Source organism: Ixodes scapularis, unplaced genomic scaffold (genome assembly GCF_016920785.2).
Source record: "Ixodes scapularis isolate PalLabHiFi unplaced genomic scaffold, ASM1692078v2 PGA_scaffold5__190_contigs__length_132052651, whole genome shotgun sequence".
Lineage (NCBI taxonomy): Eukaryota > Metazoa > Arthropoda > Arachnida > Ixodida > Ixodidae > Ixodes > Ixodes scapularis.
Genome location: NW_024609880.1, coordinates 126,858,260 through 126,876,115, shown reverse-complemented (window position 1 = coordinate 126,876,115; position 17,856 = coordinate 126,858,260). Strand labels below are relative to the sequence as shown.

Sequence of the window (17,856 nt, the reverse complement as noted above, 5' to 3'; positions counted from 1 at the left end):
GCTATGACGCGGCTTAAAGTAAAAAAAGAAAAAGAAACGAAAAATAAGAAAACATTTTATGACATATACTGAGCCCTCCTACATGAAAGGGGTCGGGTCTTAAAAGCCATTTGCCATCGAGTTCTCAATTCTAGTGACATGGAATAAGTTTTTTGTTTCTTTCTTCTTTTTTTTTATCGATCAAAGTGCGTTCAGACGTTGGGGAATCGATGTATGGATTCGCACATCGCCTATTATGGCAGGGATCCATCAAAATTACCTGCAGTAAGAGGTACCGAGGAAATACGAAGGAATTCGTAATATAATGTCCCGCGCGTGACGCAGAAGCCATAGTAATTATCGATCTGAAATTAAGTAAGATATCCAAAGTTCCTCGTGATAAAACGGGTCTCGGGAACGGAATAAAATATCTGCTCGTAAAATCATCGATCACGGACAGCTGCCGCGAACGAAATTTTCCCGAAAGAAATGATTTCGTCAAAAATTTCCTTCAACGCGCAAGGAGCTTCTTAATGATTACAGGTGCTACAAATAATCACGGCATGAAAAATCAGCTATGTAGCTGTATATGTTCCGTCCCCGAAAAAAATAGATGATCGTTACAGGACACATCGGCAGCGTTCCACGTATAGTCCGACGTTTCTTTCTGTAGTCTCGTCATATAAAATACGCAGTGCAGGGCTTATAACTGGTCAAATGGTACACCAAATCTTGATAGAGACAGGGTATACAGATTTAGTCCATCGATACACTATGTTGAGCAGGCGTCAAATCCATGACGCACGCAGAAATGCTCACGCACAAAGTGCATCAACCTGTTACGTACCTGTAGGGTCCAACCGTCTCTCAACGTTGTCTATCGAACGCCGCTATACTGTCTTTTGCGTACATCTAAAGTTGGACGTCCCCTAGGTTGGGCACCGCACGAAACGTCACCTGTTGCGTGTACAACTAAAGTCACTGGCAGTTTCAGAAACGCGAGGTGTGGTTGCTTATGTTCCCGATTTTGTGCGTTTTTCTGGCATTCTTATCGGCTCATAGCACTACCTCATTGCTCGGAGCTCACCCTGCGTTTCGTAAACTGTCAGTGACACAGATGAACATCAAGCAAGTCCCACCTGATAGAGATCGGGATGATTCCTCTCCAGCTCCGTGCAGACAAGCCTGAGCCTCTGCGCCACGTCGGCCGTCGGATACCCAATGGACAGGTTGCTCACGCTCTTGAGCCTCTGCAGGCCCAGCTTCTTGTGCACCGCACCGCACGTCCTCAACTTCGCCCTCAGGTAGCGTCCGCACAGGCTCTTGGCCTGCTCGGCGACCTCCTGGGTCGTCACCGTGTACAGCTTCAGCCCGATGGTGGTGGACAGTCTGTGGGACATCGCCTGCCCCACCTGGCTGAACTTGCGACGCCGAGCATCCTCTTTCGCTGACTCAACGGCGGCGGCGTATCCCGAGAGTGACGGTCTTCTCTGCAGTTGCAAGGGCAGGCTCAGCTTACGGTCCCTGGGGCCCTGCGATCCTGGTACCGTGAGTCGGTGGCCGTTGGACGAAGGCCCGTTGGGACACGGGGACGCTAGCGCCGATGCCATGCGGCCATGCGACGACAGCGACGAGGACCAGCGGGAACGTAGCGCGCGGTTCGGCGGTCGCGCGTCGACTGAGCGAGGTCGCTGGGAGCCGGCATGGAACTGTGTTGTCTCGTAGCGGCGGCGGTCGTCTCCGCTCGCCGGCGAGGGCGCCGCACGCTTGTGCGGGGGCTGGATACCGCGACCGCGAGTCGGTTTCGATCGGCTGGAAGCGACGGTCGTGGTGGCAGAACGGACCGGTGGGGCCGCGGGCGTTGATCCGCAGCTTCGGATTGCGGGTGTTTCGGTGGGGCGATTGCCCGTGTATTGATGAAGTCGGGTAATCGAGGGGGGAACATTTTTGTGTAGGGACTGTCGGGAATTCGTGTCCTTCCCGGGTTCTGCACGAGGTTTTCTTCGATTTGGTGGGGACCGGTTTCTGTTTGTTTTGACATCGAATGGGCGGAATCGTTTGCTCCGCTTTCGTCGCATCTTCTTCACTGGCTCTGTCGTGTTTTCGACTGACTTTGAGTCGATATTGAGCCTCCATCACTTTCTCTCAATACATGGGATTGTTGTTGTTCGAAAGTGCGTAGACTTTCAACGTCTATAGGTCTCCATGATTAACCGCAATATTGTCGTTTATTTTTTATTTATATTATTTTTTTACAAAGGCGGGTTACTTTTGTATGTTATCGAAATCTGGATTTCGTATCTGACTAAAGCACGAGAGAAAGCAGGTTCAAACTCTCTAAACGGTCTTGACGCAAAATACCGAATATATTTGGAACTGGAGCAATTAAATGCGGCATCGAGGAGTCATGCTCTCGTCTCCCAGCCTGGAGCTGCAGGTACTTCTGAAATTGTTTACAATCGTCCGATAAACGTAAAGATAACAGGACGCACAATACTCGCATTTCTCCCAGTATCCCCAGTCTTTATTTTCATACTCGAAAATGTCTTAGGAGTGTGATAAATCTAACACGAAATAAAAGTACAGAAAAGGCGGTTAACTTGTTCTCTTTGCTCAACTGTAAATTATCCACTCCGGTCTTTTTTTTTAATTCTTTTTTCTAGATTAAAGTTTCTCTTTTTTGTTGTTTTTTCTTTTCTTCTTTTTTTTTTTTTTTGTCATGCATTTCTTGCAATAATTACATGTGTGAAGATATGCCTCTGGCGGGGCGTGTCGCTGCGCCCTGAATGTTGTGCGTCTACTCTCCCGCAAAGCACTTGGCAGAGCCAATCACTGCAATCTACAGAGGTAGATCTGCGATTGGCGAGGCTGAAAATATGTTTAGGCTTTAAAAAAACAACGCACCCTGCTCTTTGACATCGAGTACGATGTTTCACGTGCTTACATCACACTCGCTTAAACCGTGGGGTTGAGCTGCTAATGTTATGTTCTATTTTGTTTGTTGAATTACAATACTAACTATAAAAAAAAATTGTATTAAAAAAAAAAACAAGACAACCGGAAATTTGTGAAATGTTCAATTTTTGTATCACAAATTGAAAGTTAAAGCGCAGACACGTTTCTCAGAACACGGGCAGAACACGCCCTTTCATAAAAGCGACAACATCACGATCTCGTAATCTTCCCCACAATAAAAGTCGCATTTGTGTTTCTCTCAGATCCATTAGGGTTCGTCTCTGAGGTTCAGCGATGCCGCTTGAGTTCAAGGTTAGTCACGAGGTCATTAGCAGACGTGGACGCGTAGCACAAGGGAACGTGGCAGTGCGGGACATCAAGGACCGAGAAAAGGGACGTCCTATTTGTGGAGCGTTGGCGACGTGAGCAAACGAAAGTGTCGCTGTGGTCGGCCTGCCACAATTGGCCGAATGCTGACAATGACGTCAGCAAAGGATGTCTCATCGACGGAAATAAGAGGAATGTAAGAATTTCAATTTTGACGGTGTTGGCGGTGTTGCTTTGAGAGCGCTGTGATTTCAGGCTTCCACAATGCCCATTACAAACACCATCGAACTTGTTGTTCACAAGGTAATGACGTCACGAAAGGTAACCGAACTAGGGCGCCACCGAAACATCTCGCCGCTAATAGGGCACGCGCGATACCTTTGTTGCAAGTTTTGCCGTGTTACTAAAGACTAAATAGCGTTACCTGTTGAGTACTTGTGGCCTTTTGCGATGAGAATGGATCGCAACGTGCACAAAAATCTATCCAACGCAATTTTATAATGATAATAATGAAAATAAAAAAAGAATTGTGGAGGCTTGCGCAACCCTACCCTCTAAGAAATGCCTGCGCGTCTACTTACCCGCAAAACACTCAAAGAGCCAATCTCTGCCGATCTACGAAATCAGCTGGAGCGGATGATGAGGCGGAACGTCTGTTTAGACATGAAACTTAAGTCTGCGCTGTGGCATTACGCAATGTGAGCATGACGCTTTGCATTGCGTAATGCTACAGCGCAGACTTCATTTTCATGTCTAAACAGATGTTGCGCCTCATCATTCTCTCCAGCTGATTTCCTAGGTCGCAGAGATTGACTCTTTGAGTGTTTTGCGGGTAAGTAGACGAGCAGGCATTTCTTGAAGTGTAAGATGAAACAGCGACAGCTGAGGTGTGAGCACCGTGGGTGTGAGGTTGGAGCACCTATAGGTGTCATTTCGGAGCAGATGGACTGAATGAACAGTAAAGGTGCGACCGCTCACCATAGAATCCGCATGGGCGTTTCGTATTAAACCGAGTAAGGCACCGGACGAAAATTCTATGGCGTTTTGAAAACAATGAGGGTGTATGAAGTAGAGAGAATTTCAGTTGTCTGCGTAAGAGGGGAGAGTGTGTTCGCACGCCGATTCGGTACAAATAGTCACACGTGATAAGCGAAAAGCGCCGAACAATCAGGGACAGTGAAGTAGGCAAGACGAAGTGCACTCTCAAATGAATATTTAGGGAAACAAACACACACCATTAACACATATTTGTGGCTATTCGTTTCGAAAATAAAACTTCATCTGTCCGATGCATTGATTGGCCACTAACGCACTTGCTTTCCTCTTGCTTTCAAACACAAAATGCATCGTAAAATTTTAAGGCAGTTTTATCTGCGTAATTCCCGAGAATCGATTTTTGCGCTAATTCTGCTATGGGTCACATGGGCACCTATGTGGCACCACATGGGCACATGCACTGCCAGATTTCCCCGTAGGGACTGTTTTACTGACCATGCATGTTATCTTGCTACCCTGCATGTTAGCTTGCTTGTTTGTTATCTTGTTATCAGTGGCCCGTGCGTTTTGGCGGAGTGCGGAAAATGGCCCCCATCGATATGACGCGTGGTTGACGACGCGAAACCGCGAAATGTCCCACTAACAGCTACCGCTGTAATATAAGAATTAATAGAAGAAAGATGTTTGATCGAATCCCTGCTGTTAGGTATGAAACTTGCCGCTGTAAAATCTTACATCAGCTATCATCCTGTAAACGAGAGCAGTCATCTCCACTCTTCCTTTCGCTCAAGCCCGAAAAAGTCTCGAATCAAGTTTTGAGTCAAGTCTCGAGTCAAGAGAAAACCCGAGTCAAGTCTCTCTCTCTCTCTCTTTCTCTCTTTTTCGAAATTACAAGTGCGCGAACTGTTACTGTATGATTTTGAACAACCGAAGGGGTGAAAAGAAACGATCACGTTTATGGCATCTTGTGTTGAGCAAGGCTAAAAGTATCTTTCGGTCAGAATTGAAAGTTATGGGAGATCTAGTAAACCAGTCCCCCCTCCCCCCTCAAAAAACAACATCAACAACAACTATTTTTTCCTATTTATTTGACGAGTAATGGCTCTCGTCATACAAGAAGGGAAGGTGAAGAAGAAACATAACTAGATCAAGGAGATAAGTTTTGTTTTTAGTTAAGTTCTTAGTCTAGAGTGTGGTAGCATATTACAGAATATCCCCATCAAAGAGTGAGCTTGTTAGTCCCTTGGATATTTCTGTCACGTTCTGACAGGAAGTCGTCGTGCAGTCGACGCCGATGATCAGAATTTCTTAAACGTGTCCTTGTCTGTGGCAGATTCGAGACATCGAAGAGTGAAAGTCGTTTAGCTTCGATCCGCAGAAATTCACTGCAAGCATAAGCATGACGAACGGCGCCTAAAATTGACCCGTTTAGGCTACATGTATACAGCGTTTCGTAGCGTGACTCACGCCCGAAAACCCGTGGTGAAACAGTAAGAATGCATGGACCAAGAGACAGTCTGTAGACACTGTCTGTTCTTGTGTCACATTAGTCATATACAAAAACTCGTCTTACAGCTGAGCTGTTAAGCTCTAGTTTCCCCAGTTCGTGTCCGTGGACAAATAAATCTCGACACAACGCTTTGGACAGCTACCGCCATCTATGAGCGACGGCGGCAACCAGACGCTTTTCTGGTTGCCACCGTCGCTCATAGATGGCGGCACATAGTACAGCTCCGCTGCTTTTCCTTTTTCACCAGAGTGGAACGGCTGAACCTTTTTTATCCATGTTCGAAGCAACGTATAAAGCGCCGTTCACACATATGCAACCGAGTAAGACCGAGAGAGGCCAGACCGGTTTTTAAGCCTCTTGCGATCTCTTAGGACCGGATGCGCTGCAGCGGAGCAGGTCCTAAGACGTCGTAAGAGGCTTAAGTGACTGCAGATAATTCCATGGTGCCATCTGCAGCGGACATTACGTCTTTTGCATGACATACGAGCAGATAGGACAGCGGGACAAAGGAACAGTGGCCTGGATTTTCCCGCTGCCGTGCGGTGGCGCTGCATAAAAAAAAAGTTCCCCCAATCTGATTGGAAGGATTAGTGGGTAGGCCTAAAGTTAGCTGACTTTGTCTCCACTGCGTTCGTTGAAGGCGTTCGAAGTAGTGATAAAAAAACTATCGAAAAATTGACTATCCATGTAGTTTTTCTACAGTTATCGATAGCGTCGAAAACTATCGATAGTGGACTATCGATAATCGGCTATCACTAGTACTATCGAAAGTTGGCAATTGGTCAACTGTCGACGCTATCGAAGGTCAGCTTTCAGAAAATTATCGCGTGTTACGAAAATGAAAGCGCTACCCTAAACGGGAATGACGACGGATATGTGCAGGGAGACGACGTGTGGTTCTGCTGAAGACGTGAGATCGAAAGGAAGCAAAACATGAAGTTGCATTCTCATTGAATGAATTTAGATGTAAAACAAAAATGATGTTTTGCTAGTTTTCCTGTGCACATATTCACGTTCAAATATTAAGCTTCACACTTTAGCGTGCCAGCATTTGCAAAACTATAAAGTATATTCAGTGTTTGTTTGTTTTGTTTGTTTTTTTTTGTCTTGGAGATAGGGAAAACGCTCGCTGTAGACATTTGGCATCAGGGTTTTTACAAGTTTGTTATACGCTTGTGTTTCCTCTATTATTCAATTGACGCGTTCTTACTTTTACCACATAACATTCTGCTGGGGATCGATTTTTTGTTTTGTTTTTTTGTTTCTGCTGATGATTATTCATAGCGAATTCCCAAAAATCTGTAATCAACTGTTGACAAAAGCAATTAGGCATGTGTGCCATAATATCTTGCCACTTTTCGCTCGGTCCTATTTTTGCAGATTTTAATAACGGTGTCTGGGAAAAGATTTACCTGTTGGTATAAAATACAACTTCTAAATACAGGAGCTGTCCCAAAACCACTAAATAAATATATTTGAATCAATAAATGTAACATAGAGTTTACCGTGGAAACTTCAAATTGAACATTACCAGATAAAGAGCTTATGCCAAGCCAACATATGATTAGTTACGGATGCCTTTAGTTTTTCCATTTCCCAAATACAATAAGTTTGGCAACAAAACGATAACTGGATCAAAAATAAAAGATAAAAACGCAAATTTCATGTGATCCAAGTAGCGATATTGTTGGTAATGAGGCGTTGTTTCGGTGTGAATCCGAAAGGAATTATTGTTTACTTTCTTTATCACTACCTGATTAGTTGGAAAGAAACACCACACTTATCTTTTCATTCGGGAAAAGTCATGTCCACATGGTTGCGCATTAAATGAACATCGCTAGCATCGTATTCAAGCAGGGTTCCGGATGTATGCAACACGTACTTTACTTATCATGGGCAGCGGGGATTTCCACTTTTCTGATTGAGCTCTGCCTGTAAAATGCAAAGGGCACACCCCGGAAAGCAATCTAAAACAGAAAAAAACAACTTCAACAACCCATCAAGTTGATATCTTTTATTCATAGTTTTGTAATAGTATAAAATCAGTATTTTTTAACAGTTTAACAGCACCCATGACACGCCTACAGCTGACTTATAACCATTTAGAACAGATTTGCGCGAATGCTAGCCTTGATATTTTTGATGAAAAACGTAAATTTCGAAAGTGTGTTGAGGCTATTGTTTTTCCTAGCATTTCGCTTTTATCCTGTTTAACATTTTACTACTCACTGACTCATTGATAAGTGGACCGCTAAGGAGGCGTTGAGCTGTTAGTGGTTCACTGAAGATAAGAATAAATAAATGAATAAATAAATAAATAGTCAATACGTTTTTATGGAGGGTTTCTACCATTCTCTGATTGTTTTCCAATACGTTTTAGATTGTTTAATTGTGCGAAAGTCCCTGTTTGCAATTATGTTTTCCTCCGAGCCACACAACATTTCCTGGATGGACACACGACGTCCTTCGTCACCTAATTAAACACTATCGATAGCTTTACGACAGTTGACTATCGATGGTTTCTCGATATTTGACTATAAACAATTTCACGATAGTCGACTACAGACCGTATGCGATCGATCGGTTCACAATAGACGACCATCGATAGTATACTATCGATAGTTTTACGATAGACGATTATCGATAGTTAAATTTGGCTTCTATTATCCATGGTATCAATAGTACTGTATATAGTTGTTCACTACTATAGTTCGAATGGGAGACCCAAACGCCGGACGCTGGTGTTTCGCGCTGTAACGCATTCGATGAGTGCAGAGGAGAACAAAGACAGTTAGCTTTAGGTTTACCCACTAATCTGTCCAATCAGAGCTCAGCGTTCTGACGTTCCCTCTCGTTTCCTCCTTCCCCTCTGTTTCTCGGCGCATTAGTGCTCTTGAGTTAAATTAGCTTTAAATTAGCATATGCAACTACCCCTGCTATGGCTTACTGATGTCAGCCGCGGTATTATTTAAATAAAATAATTTGAAAATGTAGTCTCTATACTTTTTCGCAAAGCGTTCGGGAGAGCAAATCACCCCAATCTACGGAAAACGCTCGGCTAATGACGGAACTCAAAATATGTTTAGACCTAAAAAAAAAGACTTAAACAAATAGTGTTCTGTAACACCGAGAGTGACATTTCACATGCATGTATACGGGGAGCGGCTGTAAGTACCAGCACACTTGGCGCGCCTTGCAAAATCCGAATTCCAAATGTACATACCTGAAATAGACCGATCTCACTAAGCGGTCCACGTAAGCGTGACGCCGCCATAACTTTAGCTTGCATGAGGCAGGTGGCAGTGCACGAGACGGCTCGTGCCATCTCGTGCTGTGCGATAGCCTCCTCTGTACTCACAAAGCCTGGCAGTTCGACGACGGAGCCACAGAGTGCCCGGTCGCTGATTTGGAGCGCGAGGATCTGGTAGCCCAGCATTTCTCGGGGAGTCTGGTATTCAGCGCACAGATTTTGCAGCGGCGAGGACCCGAAACATGGTTTTCAAACCCAACAAGAAAAGAACCAGTAGCGCCAGGAACGCGAGAAGCACGACCGGACATTCCATCGCTCGGAAGAAGTATGTTTCGGCGTCTCGCCGCAGCGGGGCGCCCGCCACGTGGCTCTCCTCTCATCCGTTGTCTGCCGTTTTATCTTTTCGATTTCGGCGGCCGCTTCTCTCGGCGATCTGCCAGGCTTTTTCAGTATGAAGTATATGGTTTTAGACGTTTGCTTTAGAGCAGTGACTTCCGCAAACGCCAATACGTGCGGCGTGTGTAAACTACACCCGCAGCATGCTCCTTGGTGCTTGGGTAATTTAGCGAAAGGTCTATGGGGCACGTGAACGTCTTTTCGCAATATGTATTGTGTGTGTGTGTGCGTGCGTGTGTGCGTGTGTGTGCGTGCGCGCGTGCATGTGTGTGCGTGAGTGCGTGCGTGTGTGTGCGTGCGTGCGTGCGTGCGTGTGTGTGTGTGCGTGTGCACGTGCGTGCGTGTGTGCGTGGGCGTGTGTGTGTGTGTGTGTGTGTGTGTGTGTTTTTGTGTGTGTGTGTGTTTTAGAGCTGACTTTGGAGTTGGTGAAATATTAAAACCGACTGTGCTTGAGAAATTGTGCACGTTCGGTCTTAGAGGACCATTTTTTTAAATTATTTTTTTAAATAGAACGCAATGTGTTAAAATGAGACAAAATATTAGCAAAAAAAAAGTACATATAAATTATGGAATACCGCAAGGGTCTTCATTGGTCCCCCTGCTATTTAATATCTCCGTAAACGCCACTGGAAACCTAAAATTTCAGTCACTATTTCAGTATGCAGATGATACGGCTTTAATTCTTTCACATGCGAAATATCAAGCGGCACTGACAATGCTCCAAAGCGACATTATTAGGTTGTCGAAGTGGTTTACTGAAAATCATATATTTGTAAATTCAAAAAAGACAAAATTACTGTTTTAGAAATCCCCACAAGCGTGTTTTATTGAATCGTTCCTTATTCCTTCCTGGAAACAAAGGGGTGCAGGATACTAAAGTGAAATATGATGCCAGCACAAAATATCTTGGACTAAATTTCGATGAACACATGACTTGGGAATGTCGCGTTGATTGCATTAAAAGGAATATTAAGAACTGCCTCATCATTTATCTATCGCATTGACTTCAGCAAGTGCTCATGTAAAAAGAAAAATTATTTATTGTGCCTTAGGAGAGTCTATCTATACCGAGATATGGCATTTTGAGTTATGGATCCAGCTCAAATAACGGATTACGAACCGTTATCAAATAGTAAACCATATTGCATATGGTACACAAGTTCAACATTTAGACTTCATCAAAAAACTTATTGAAGCATTAAATATAATGTCGTTGAGTACTTTACTTAAATGTAAAGCTATAGCAAAAAAAATTACTTGTCCAGAACAGAATACAAACATCAGGTGCAGAGAAAGCTTCTCAGAAATATAGACAGATATTATTTGCCAGGAATAAACACGCATTACGGGAAAAAAAATTAGAAGTTTTTATTTCCCTTTTATTTTCAATAAGATACCAGAACTCATTAATCTAGACTCTTTTAAATAAGTTAAAAACAAATTCAGGACATGGTGTTTGCAAAATCAAATGGAAACATTTTTATATACATTGATGTTCTCTTTTATAAATTGATTCACCTTATCGGCGGAGTCTAAATCTATAGACCTTTTCTGCAAGTGCGCCGCCATCTTGAATTGACGTCACTTCCAGTATGGGCGAAAACATTGTTTTGCCTTTGCCACGTCAATAGAAGGCATTTAGGAGATAAACGTAAACGTCACACTTTGTCGTTTTGCCTCCCCTTTATTTTTTTACTATTTGCAGGTTGAAACGTTGGATTATTTTTTCGTCGCCCATTCCGGATACGCCTATTAGGTGGCTGGAGACGAGAATACACCAGAAAAGGTCTATTGTATTGAGAGGCAAAATTGTTTTGTTCTGAATGCTTACGGTTAAAAGGTGTTGTTTTATTGTTTGCGTTCCGACAAAAAGAGAACGTTCCCGTTTTTTCGGTGGGCGGGATATTTGGCATGCAAATTGTTTGGTTCCGATAATGAGGAAACAAAGTACACTTTTTTTCTTCCTTTTTTTACGCGGTATTTTTATGTATATTTCCAAAGTGAGTGAACTTGTCATTGATGTATTGTTGTTGTTCTGTTTGTTCTTCAACGCAAATGGCAGCGTTGTGTTGATAACTATTCGCGGCTGCCGGCCCACGTCATACAAGCCTCTAGGCTTTGACGGATCCGATTTTTTGTATCGTAAAAAAGTACAATAAAATTATTATTATTATTATTATTATTATTAAAAAAAACGGTTGCTTTGCGGTTTTTATTCTGTCGTCTGCACACTGGCTTGCGAGGTCACTCCCGGGTGGCTTGTTAAACGCAAAAAACGCCAAGAACGCCATAGCAGATGCTGGCGACAAGCAGGATGATCGCCGTAAGTAAGAATTTTAATGAAATACATGAACGATGAGTTCCCGTGAGCAGGCCCGCAAACCAGAGTGCAGACGTCGAACATCCGGTACAAGACACAGGAAATGCGCGGCAGTCGTTTCTGTTCTATTTCTTTTCTACTTTAACAAACCCCAGTTAAGCTCTAAAAAAAAAATGGACTCCACTTTTGGCGGAACGACGTTTGCGGGCCCAAGCCCAGGTATGTACGCATAAAATTCGACGTTCACGAGGCGTGTCAAAGCGTTCGGCTCTTCAAAGCGATCTGGAGGAAGGTAGACGCTCAGAATTTCTTAGAGTGTAGGAGTATGAACAGGGCATTCCGTTGTCGACAGCTGTTGGGTGAGCGACGACCCTTTTGTCCGTTTCAGTTGTTTCAGAAGGACGGCAATACATTATTCTGACTCGGCAGTACACGCATATGTTTGCACTCACGTGGTGCGAATGTCATACATGTGGAAGTTTGTTCGTGTATGGCAGGTAGTTTATCACTTAGGAAATGACGGCGATATTAAAAAAAAAAAAAAATATTAAACGGGCTCCTGATTGAAAGTCCCGTATGAACCAACTAGCTTAGTGATAAAAAACTACGCAAAAAAAAAAAAAAGAAAAAAAAAGTGCGCTCTGAATAGTTTCGTGAGATCTCACAAAACTTTGAACATTCCACCGCTATATAGCCACTGAAAGCTTACAAAAAAAAAACAGGGTACGGCGTGACCCGACCATCTCCTGATCTCTCCGCAGCCAATCAGGTTGTGACATAAAAAAGTTACGCCCTCCGTTTCGCAATCTGTCAGTGACTTATGATGATGGCAATTTTTTAGAATCGTTATTTTCAGCTTAAAGGGCTTAGATTTCAGTTGTTTCAGATTTTGTATGAAGACTACAATGAGCTAATAAAAACGATAAATTTTCCAGCCCTTTAAGGTGTATTATCTCAACAATGCAGCTACTTTCAAATTATTTCTTCTTATATGCGCCACCCCTCATCGGTTTTGCTTCGAAACCTAGAAGAACTGATGAAATCTCTCTTTCGTGGGGTCTTTTGAAGCGCCAATTACGAATCTCTAAATCTTAACAATTATCCCGACTTCATTTTTTTTTTTTTACCGGCCTAGGTGTAATAAAAAATTAACAAAAGTCATATTGGAAATGCAGGGCTGCATGCATGCGAAACCACGCACTCGAATGTCAGAAACATGTTCATTTGACCGCGTATTGAGGGAAACCGTTTAAAATGTCGGAAAGGTGAAGTCTCTCGAATGTCAAACTAACAAACTAAAAAAAATATATATATATATATTTTCAGCCTTTCCGCTTTGCTGAAGAAAGAAGACCAGCGAAGCTGTATTATTGTAGGAATGAAGTATGGCCGGCCGCAAGCGGGCAAGCCAGAGTGGAAAGGCTGGAAAGGTTGTCGCGATCTATGAGCGAAGGCGGCAACCAGACAACCGGCAAACACAACACTCTCGAGTCTCGACAGCTACCGCAATCTATGAGCGACGGCGGCAACCAGACAACCGGCAAACACAACACTCTCGACAGCTACCGCAATCTATGAGCGACGGCGGCAACCAGACAACCGGCAAACACAACACTCTCGACAGCTACCGCAATCTATGAGCGACGGCGGCAACCAGACATCGGGCAAACCGGTTGTCTGGTTGCCGACGTCGTTTATTGATGGCGGTAGCTGCCCAGAGTGTTGTGCCGACATTTTTTAGGAGACGGACATGATCCTGGGGAAACTAGCCCTTAACAGCTCCGCTCCACAAACGTACATCTGCTGACATTTCTTTTTCTTTTTTTTTTTTTGCGTACGGTTTGCATTTTATGAAATATACCGGGTCTAATTTATCTCAAGGTAGTCGGGAGAGCTAATCTCTGCCGTCTATGGAGGGATTTCGACGTATGACTAGGCTGAAAAATGTGCTCACACCTAAAAACAACTCGCCTGCGCTGCGGCACTGAACGGGATCTTACGCTCAGTGCCACAGCGCAGGCTAGTTCTTCTTAGGTCTAAACATATTCTTTCAGCCTGGTTCTTCGTCGACCTTCCTCCTAAGATTGCAGCGATAGGCTCTCCCAAATACTCTGCGGGAAAGTAGTCGCTCCAGATATCTTAGGGGGACACCACTCATTTCTGGAGTTGAGCACGGCCCGCATCTCCACAAATGCTATAATTTACTAAATGAGAAGCTTTTTTTTTCACCCTGTTGTTTTGTTTCGAGGCTTACACAAACGCCAGGCTCTCCTGTTCTCGCTTTGTAAATAAACGAACACTGTTTATATAAGACTTCCAGGGAATCAACTATATAGTTTTGCCTCTTGCTTGGAAATGAGAGCTTGCAACTCAATTCTGAAAGCACTTTCCGCTGAACCAAATAACCTGTTCAAATTTTATAGATGGCTCGATGGCCGCGTATCAAATTTTTTCCAATCACACTCCGACCATCGATCATACTTTATAAAACCCTGCACTTTTTCATTTGCGTTTTTAGTTCCCGTGATATATTTTCGCCCACGTTGTTCGTGATCAAATTTCGTATTTTCGCTTGCGCGAAATGCGGGGAAAAAGAAGAAAAAAAAAACAAAAAAAACTTGCTACTTTGAGAAAGCGGGTAATCCATATAAGCTCTTGTAAACTTTTCGTGCATTTTTTACTGAATGTTTCTGGAATTTGAAGCAAATTTGATGGCATACCGGATTTCGCAGGTTGCTTCCGTTCCTTGTAATTCACGCAAAGGAAAAAAAAAAATCGGTTGTTTAATTTTCGCTTAAAGGATCGCGGGGCTGCAGCTTTTTGTTCTAAACCAACGCACATGCGAATTCCGACGTCAGGCCGCTGAGGTGACGCTGCTGTTGGGTCGGCGCATGCGCAGATGCTGTACCTGAATCCCGTTTCTGGGCATGCGCAGTGACCATACAACTGCAGGTAAGGTCAAACGGGGACGTGTTTGTACTCGTAAACAGCTTATTGTAAACAACGCATTAGATATGACATAATCGCGTATTGAAAGAATATTGGCATAACTTTCTATACTTTTGCTAACCTCAACAAAAAATGAAAAAAGGCCCGTTATAGTTCACATTTTTACGGACCAAAGAGGCAGCCAATTCCGGCGAATGACGGAGCTCAGAATACGAATGGATCTGAGAACTGCAACGTACGCAGGGTCAGCGAGCTTGGCGTTTCACCAGCTTATTTTCAATTCGCACATAGCATTTTTTACATCTAATTGTAATCCGTCGAGCTTCCTCATTCGCTTGGATCATTCTACTCTTAGTCGCGATCGGCTACTTCCGCACTCTACAGTGAAGTGAATTCACGGACTCTTGTTCGAGAGTAGCTTAACTTCTCGGTCATTTGTATGAAACCCCAATCTCTGTTCGTTAATATCTGCTTAAAGGGAACTGAGGAATAAAAATAAAAGTTTGTATAGCAAAAAAAAAAAAAAAAAAACAAGACATGCTTATGTCATAAATTCGCAGAAATGGCTTCAATACGCCACCCGATACGAACGCCACCAATGTCTGACACCACGGAAAAAAATAACACTAGCCTTCTTTTTTTTTAATGCGCAATCATTAAATGGCTTATTTATTGATCGATCCGGCGTTATCCTTGTCTGTAGCAGCGATGCACGGCACCTAAATTCCCATTGGCTGCGACGCGTCATGTGATTCCATAACAACAGCGTCATCGTAAGGAGCCAGCCGAACTGCCGGCGGCGCAGCGGGGAAGGGGGGGGGGGGGGAGGGGGGGGGTATGCGCTGGTCTGACGTTAGGCGTAACGTTACGCTTTGAGGTCTAACGTCACTTATCTCTATGACAATTGCTGGATCGCGCATCCCCGCTTGATCGCTGCAGCGCAAGTGCGGCCACCGGACGTCCATCTTGCATGCAGCAAAATCGCGTTTTTTCTAGCGTTACGGAGGCTGGCGGCAGCGTGGTGATGACACGTTTTGTACTCGTTCGTCTTTATTCAGCAACAAAAAAAGTTTTTTAAAACCCTGTGTAAGCCGTGAGACTTGCCGTTGAGAACACGTGGAAATTTTTACGTGATCGCAGTGCCGCAAGAACAAGGCACAACTCGTTGCAAGCAAGTTTTGCCAGTCTCGCGGCGTGATCTAAGCTTCCTTGGCACGCCAAAGTGTTGCGCCTTTGTGCCTTCCGCACGCCTGGATACCGATCAAGAATCGACAATGCGTGTGGATGTGTTCTGCGAGTGTGAGGACACCTAAGCACTTCTTATGAGTTGTCAATGCGAAAGCATAAATGTCGTTCTTCCGCTCTCTTAGTTGATCTGCGGCGTAGTGGCGTGGGCGGCCACGGCCGAAGTAGCGGCCGACGGTCGAGCGCGCGCTCGCGGTGAGCTCGGCTCGACAACCTTTTCCGAGTTCACCCGAGCGGGCTCTGTGGGAGCCAGGTGGCCAGGCCCGCACAGCCGCACCTCTCTGGGCCACTGCGTACGCTGCGCCGCCATGGAGAGGGTTTCTCTGGTGTCGGTTTTTGGAACCACACTGCACGAGAGCCAATGGGAGTCTCGTTCCTTGATGATCCGCGCCAGCCAATGGGAGCATAATCCATCTGGGATTTGGCTTCACTTCGCTCCTTTTGGAGAGGTGACTTTAGTTGCCTTTTGGTGCGGCTGATGACGTTGGCTAGCTCCATGGGACAGTCAATGCTTTCGCATTAAAATACTTCTTCGGCGAATGACGAAGAACGAGTAGAAAACGTGTGTTCAGAACGCTGCCGCCAGCCTCTGCGACGCTAGCAAAAATGAGATTCCGCTGCATGCACGATCACGATGGCCGTCCGGTGACCGCACTCCCCATAGAGATCATACATACTAACTCTAGAGGAAAAGGTCCGCCATTTTCCCATACATTCTGGCTGCCGCAAGCGGCGATCATGCAGGCAGACCCTCGGGGTCCCAAACACGGTTACATCATCAGAGCAGTTTCGTGAACTTCAATAATCCACGAACTTACCGGTGGAAAGATATTCGCGTTCCTTTCGAAGCTTTCTTTTTGCATAGCGCGCAGATGTACGGCCTCGCGTTAACGCTAAACTAAACCATATACCCGGCTTCGCCGGTGGGGCGCGGCTGGGCACGGTTGAGGAATACGAAACTGCGCAAGCACCAGATTTCCGAGATTTCGACAGAAGGGAAGTTAATGCAGCGTAATGACTTTATTGCTTTTGATAAGCGTTAGAATAGCTCAGAATTTAGTTTACAACGTTAAATTATCACTGTTTATATTGCTGAGCGTTTTCACTCTTCGCGTTTACCATGGCAACGTTGCTTTCTTTCTCTCGTGTTCTGTCGCTCTCTTTTTGCGATCGTTCACTCGGGACCCCGGGTGTCGGCGCACGGGATTCGCCACTCCTCCTCACCCACCTTTACCCCCCTGGCACTCCCGAAGCAAGGATGCGCGATTCAGCGATTGTCATAGAGATCAGTGTCCTAACGCAGGGGCGAATACAAACCTCGTTTTTTTTTTTTTTCCTTTTTTTTGCGGGGGGGGGGGGGGGGGGGGAGGGGGGCCGAGAAACTTTATAAGGTTACTATTCTCCCATTCTCTCTTGTGCACCGGGGAGTCCACCCATGTCAAATTGCCCTCCGAGAAGGGGAAAGGAGGGGGGTCGACTTTGATTGGGTGGGGGGGGGGGGGCGGCCGCCCCCGTCGCCCTCCTCCCCCCCCCCCCCCCCCCCTTGGATCTGCCCCTGGGCTAACGTTGGCGACCGGGACCCGCAGCTAGGGCCGTGATGATGATAAAAAGACGCGTGATTTCATCGCGCGCGGCGTCGAGCTTCGCACGATCCTGCCGCTGCCTCACCCAGCGGCGCAACAGCCACCAGCGAGCCAGGGATGCTTTCGCATTCACAACACATAACAAGTGGATTTCGGATTTTTTTTTTCTTTTAAAGTCCGACGTACATTTCGTGCTTTTCACTTTTTCCCTCCTCCTTTTTTTATATACCCGGTCCATTTTCTTTTTTTTTTTTTACCTTTCCCCCAACTTGGCTCCCCTCGCAGCTTAGGAGAGGATTATCTTCCCTGGAGAAAACCGAGGTTGTACATCGGCCTTTAAGGTTGA

The 17,856-nt window shown here is 45.0% G+C and overlaps 1 protein-coding gene across 1 annotated transcript in view; it reads right to left on the bottom strand.

Moving 5' to 3' along the window:
* LOC8052649 (bcl-2-related ovarian killer protein) overlaps window positions 1-1,715 on the bottom strand; it is a 131,949-nt gene extending 130,234 nt beyond the window's left edge. The window contains exon 1 of the mRNA XM_040218692.2: window positions 1,119-1,715. Within this exon, the coding sequence (XP_040074626.1) occupies window positions 1,119-1,589 (471 nt within the window). The 5' untranslated portion in view covers window positions 1,590-1,715. The remainder of the gene's footprint in view (window positions 1-1,118) is intronic.
* Window positions 1,716-17,856: the final 16,141 nt, after the last annotated feature.